At 42.9% G+C, this 6000-nt stretch overlaps 1 protein-coding gene across 1 annotated transcript; it reads right to left on the reverse strand.

Annotated features, from left to right (window-relative positions):
• Nucleotides 1-157: 157 nt before the first annotated feature.
• On the reverse strand, nt 158-2931 carry setmar (SET domain and mariner transposase fusion gene). Its single transcript, XM_035630822.2, has 2 exons — nt 2744-2931; nt 158-994 (listed from the first exon to the last, which is right to left on the reverse strand). Exons 1-2 carry the CDS (start codon nt 2852-2854, stop codon nt 197-199), a joined length of 909 nt encoding a protein of 302 aa, XP_035486715.1. The 5' UTR covers nt 2855-2931; the 3' UTR covers nt 158-196.
• Nucleotides 2932-6000: the final 3069 nt, after the last annotated feature.

Raw genomic sequence — 6000 nt, forward strand, 5'->3', positions numbered from 1 at the left:
AGACACTGGGAGGACTAAAAAGGAAACGATGATGAGCACAGACATCATTCATCCAGCTGATTGTTTTTTAGGGAGCCAGCAACATGTTGCATTGTCTTGTTCTACGAGTGGCTTAGGAGTTCAGGGAAACTGAAAATAAAGCAGACATAACTAAATGAACAAACAAACCAAATGTGGAAATTTATTTTGGATCGTTTCAATTGAGAACGGACAAATCCAGCGGGAGGAACTGGGCGCACTTGTTGGCGCCGCAGTGACACGATTTCCTCTGGTGTCCATCTGTCCTGCTGGCCCGTACGGCAGTGTCACTTTGTGTGGACGGTGGGTCTACGGGAGGTTGGTTACTGTATCCTCCCGAGTAGTCAAACGTCAGCTCCTCCTGCGCGCCGATGTCCCGTCCGGCAAACAGCGCCAGTCTAGGAACTACAGAGTGCACACGGACAGGCACCATGAGCAGGTTGGGTTGACAGCAATGGTTGAGAAAGCGGCCTACGTTCCCCACCGCAGCCGGGTCCACAAAAGTCTCCACAACGGAGCCCGTACCCGCGTGCTCCCTCACAGCGATGATGTAATTATTTTCTTCAGGTCTCTGGGTAAGCTGTCTGCGTCTGGCCTCTGCAAAACTGATGACCTCTCCTGCATACTCGCATACAAATGTCCCATGTGGGATTGACTCGAGTGTCCGTACACCCCAGCCCCTATTCCTGGTGCTGAAAACCTCCAGGCCGAGTCTGAGTCCTCTCTGGGCAACACGGTTAGAGCAGGTGTCACCGCAGGTGCAAAGGGCATTACACTCAAACACAGGTGAACAGTAACCAGAGTCTGTTCGGCTGAGGTCCAGCAGTGTGCCAGCGCTGTCGTATGCCTGCCCGTGAGTCTGCAGGCAGGAGCAGACCTCAGAGCAGCAGGAACGGGAACGGCAGCAGCATCCAGGAAGGGTGACTTCACTGGGATCAACGGTGCATCCTGGTCCCTCAACGTTATCGGGGGAATACTGAAAAATAAAGGGGAGTCAAAGTAGAACTGTAGAAATGTTTCACGAAGAAAATTAGGCAAGAATCCCCATAACATTTGCAAAATATTTACATGCCTACTAAAAGAAATTCGTTGACTGGCAGAACCTCAACCTGACACTGAAAAATCATTTGCAACTAAAATGCGGAACATGAATTGGTTCCAGCGTCTCAATAGTTAGATTTTTGCTGCTAATCTTAGCATCTTATCATGTGACAGTAAACAAATTATCTTTGGGTTTTAGAAACTTGGACAAAAAGCACGACGTCTGAAAACATCACATAGAGCATTGGGAAATTGTAACAGGCATCATTTCACTATTTTCTGGCATTTTAAAGACCAAACTATTAATTGAGAAATAGTCAGAATCAATCAACACTAAAAAGAAATTGCAACAGTTGCAACCCTAATTAAAATGAAGAGAAAATGCATTTTAGCCTACTTTAAAACCCATCAACATACTTTAACAGCCCCAAACTATAGTTTAATTACACACATGTAGCAATTCATGCTGCATGACCTAAATCTATGAAATGTGTAAAATGCAGTCAAGAAGGTCTCCTAGAGCATCATGAGCCAGAAGTGTAAAGTAGGACTGCTTTTTAGGTCCAAGAGAGACAGCTTCCTTTTTCTTCCCTATACTGCAGGCAGGTGATGTGGCTTTGTCCTGTGATGATTTGCTGCCATCTGCTGGTAAAACAACACATTTCATTTGATACACTTGATCACCCCAAGCAGATTTAGATGAATGATTTTATCGGGCATTAGCAGGTATTTTATGAACAAAGTTCAAGTTGGAAAGTTTGAAAAATCAACTTACAAAAATGTTTTTGTACTATCATTATCTTATTATGACATTTCTTCCTATCAAATGTCAATTGAATGTTCTATTATCTAGCTGTATAGCAATACCGTAAATGGCATCTTGCATGGTGGCAGTGCGAGGCCTCGAATAACAATTTGGAAAGAAAAAAAACCCAACACATAATATTCGTTCTGCGTTGTTAGAGAACACCTCGTCAGTCATACATAACAGCAACATCGCAGTAGCTTCATCATTCACAACCTTGAGGAAAAATGTAAACATCGGCCCGGTCGATATATCAGCCGGTGTTATTTCACAGCTGATATACTGTACCACTGTACATGTTGGCTGATAAGGAAACTTACTGTAGCACAGAAGATATGTTTGAGATAGTAACAGTTGTCCACTAAAGTCCGATGGCAAGTTTATTTAAACAAAGAAACAAAATCATTTTGACAACATTCTCTGTGATTTGGTTAGAGTATTTTAAAAAGCAACACATTGTCTGTTTATGGTATTAAATTATTATTTTTTTTAAATAATAAACACATGGTATCAGTCTTATAATGAATTATGAAGTTATGCTCTGTTGCCAGTTCAGTTGGCACAACTAGTTGCCCTGATGCAGACTAACAATATCTAATATCTAATAATATCCATCCATCCATCGTCTACCGCTTTATCCATTTAAGAGTCACGGGGGGAAGAGACAAAGAGACAGAGAGACAGCAATGGCTTGGTTTTTGTTGCAGTCTGTGTCACATACAGATATTAATGTACATCAGCAATAACCTTTGTCGAGCATGTCCACACTTATATAACGTCGCACTTGTAAGCACATGTAAGTGGCTTCACAAGGACTTTTCTGAAACCAAAGGTTTGAGAACCCGGAAGTAACGGAATGAGCTAACGTCACCACGTTACCTGGAATTCAGGAGATGTCCGCACGGCTGAGCTCCTTTCTATTAAAACGGGAACCTGCTCCAGGCCGCGACTCAAATCCACACCACCGCTGCCGTCCACGGCCACGTCCATACCTCTATTACCATGTAAGTTTATCAAAAGAATATGGAGCAGCTGAGCTGTTGGCTATGGATGTAAACAAAGCCGCAACTTCCGGTAGTGTAAAAAAACACTAGCTCCCCCCAGTGTTGTGTTCGAGTCATTACACAACTGTAACAGGCCTTTTAGTTTTTTCTCTCAGCAGACTTGTTAAAGTAGGAAAAGCACACGCGTTGCAACACTATAGCAGCACGGTGTGTACAACTGTTCCATCTAAACTCAAGCGAGGCGGGAAACGGCACAACTTGTCGGAAAACCATGAAAGTAGCCCCGTGCGGGGCCTCACCCCTTTTTTGTTCCGTTTATTTCTAACCTATCCCGTTTTGTTCAACGATGCCTTTCTCTGTCAAAGAATTGCCGTCACACTTCTCCTTGTTCATCGCAATCGTCCCCGAGCAGCACGAGTGGTGGCATAGCGCGCTCAGACGTCTGCAGTAATGCAATGTTGTCTGCAGATGGCAGGCCAAGATTGGAAAAGTACCCGGTATTCACAGTGCATCTGGGAAAAAAAAGATGATGGGCCCCACAACAGCCACCTGACTGGCAACATTGAAAACATGGCCCTGCGAGTTTGACCTGTGGGTTCCTGTGAGTTTTTCAGCAGGCCAGACGAACCTGCCCGGCCGTGGCCTCAAGGGAGAGTCGGGATTCCTGAAGTTCAGATATACACAAATCAAACGTGTTCCTTGGAATGGTGTCTACTGTCAGAGACAGCTGCTGTTTCGATTTATTCTCCGTATAAATATCAATTTTGTCAGAATGTCAAACTTTTTTCCCCCCAGTGGGACACATTTGTGTCTTTGGCGCTACACTGTCGTCATGCGTAACGTGAGTGTCATGTGTAATTGTGGTTTATCCTCTGGCGGCTATCTGAGACAGATGGGGAGGAGGTCAAATTGTCCGCTGGCATTTCACAAGTGACCAAGTATTTTCCTTTGAGCCTTCATCGTGCTGTCAGTGCTGCATCTAGATTCCAGTTTGCAAACTTAGGCACGAGCTGATGTTGGAAGTGAACTTGACACCAGGTAGAACATTTGCTTAAACCAATAAATACTAAGTAATATTGAATAACTTAGTATTTTGATAATATTGATAAATATGAAGTGAACAGCTGCTGTATTGAATGCATTAATTTTTATATTTGCATTATTTATTTGTCATTAAAGGTCATTTGAATCCTTAAGATACAAATTACATGGCCAGTGGAATCCAATAATCTTAAATTATTACAAATACAGAACACAAACAAGATACAAGAGTATTGATACTCTATAAGTGCTACTATATACTACCCATTTTACAAATGAGACTTGTTTGACAGTGAGAAATTGTCCAAAAATGACAAAGAAAACAATTTTACGTCCATTTTAAAAGCTTTATTTGTCATTGACCCTGAGACCAAAGCAGTGGACCAACCACCTGCCAGACCAGTACTACTGTCTCTTCAGCCACCCAGTTAGAAAAGCTAAACATAAGTCTAATTTCATGGGAGATGCCTGTCGAGAAGAAATAAAAAGATATTGGTCTCTCTGCCATATATCCACAAACTCGTGGTTTAGAGCTGTTGATGAATAATGAGAAATACATATTTTTTGTAAAAGCTAACTTAATTAAAGGTTAATATGTAAATACATTGGAAATGTATAAAAAAATTCTAACAATAACAGATATGAAGTCAAAAGAACAAGTTGTTACAGTCATTTCAGAACATTCAATGAAACCCCTTTGGATCATATGAGGATTCTGTGAAAAAGATTGATAGTAACATATATTTTCTCTCATTGCTATAAGTCCATAAATATTTTTTAAAATGTCATGATAATTTAAGGTGTGTTCCTTAATTGAATAACCCAACATGTGTCTTGTAACTTTCAAAATGGCCTTTCATGGAGAACCTCATTTGTCCTGACACTGTGGTTCCCATTGTGTTGGCTGACAATAGGATGAAACAGCTTCCAGTGCCTTGCTCCAGATGAGGCAGGTTGTCGGGGGTCTTTGATGGGCACTGTTGTCAGGGATCCTTTGGCTTTAATGAGAACACACACACACACACACGCGCGCACACACACATAAACAAACACTGAGGAGCTGAACTGCAAGTCTGGACTAATATCGGCTGCGGAGTTAATGAACCAGCGGCGTGACGGAGCATGTTCTCCGGGGAGATGATCAACAACAGTCCAGCTCCCCCTCTTCCACCGTGCTGATTGACAAGGCCTCAAATTGGCTGCGATGCTTCTGCCAGCTTGTGAGGAAGGCTGCGCCGCGGCCCACCGGATGCCCTCGGTGTCTGGTCTGACGCTGGAGAACGAAGGACATGTCAACCTTATCCCTCATCTGCCTTCGTCAGCTTGAGCATAAGCACAATTATGGTGAGTTGACCCCGGAGATTTCGAAGGGGCTCTTTTTTGACCGCTCTAATGAGAAGGCCATCAAAGACAGGGTATAAAGAAAAAAAAGGGAGCAGCGGAAAAACTCTTTGGTTCTATGTTGAAATCCAAGGAAGGAAGGAAGGAAGGAAGGAAGAACGATTCGACCAAATTAACAAAAAAACCCCAGTAAAGATTCAGTGTGTACAAACTCAGGGCCCACAGCTGGACGACCTCAGCCCATATTGTGCAGCCTGCGGCAGTCATCCCATGAGGCCCCTGGTTTTGCTCTGCTGCCAGGCAACTGCAGTGATAGTACGATTCATTTGTCAGACTGTGCACGAGGGATTGATGTTTTTTTCCCGAAATATTTTCTGTCTCAGGAGCAGAATCCCTCTATCCTGGGAATTTTGACTCGTTTCGAGAACTAACGTACGATCACGCGTGAGGCGATCCTATTTCTGACAAGACTAAAAGGCCACAAGGAGAAATATACATAAACCTTTGGTTCCCTAAACGGACAGTTTTAATATATTGTTTGTTGACAATTACGTTAACAGACATTAGAAGGAACAAAACAAACTTGCATGCAAAGATGGAATTGTATGACAGATGCTGCTTCAGAGCATCATTAAAGAAAGACAGTCATAGGCGGGAGATGTACTTGCTTTTTAACCACAGTTTTGCATAAACAGCCAGCTTGCGTGGTAAATTTACATGTGTACAACATGTGTTACTGGAAATACCTCT

The sequence above is a fragment of the Scophthalmus maximus genome, chromosome 6 (assembly GCF_022379125.1).
Source record: "Scophthalmus maximus strain ysfricsl-2021 chromosome 6, ASM2237912v1, whole genome shotgun sequence".
Taxonomy (NCBI): Eukaryota; Metazoa; Chordata; class Actinopteri; order Pleuronectiformes; family Scophthalmidae; genus Scophthalmus; species Scophthalmus maximus.

Coding starts and splice junctions, on each gene's coding strand:
- setmar (XM_035630822.2), bottom strand. CDS start 2,854: ATGGACGTGGCCGTGGACGGCAGCGGTGGTGTGGATTTGAGTCGCGGC. Junction 995..2,743: donor GGACATCTCCTGAATTCCAG/GTAACGTGGTGA, acceptor TTTATTTTTCAG/TATTCCCCCGATAACGTTGA.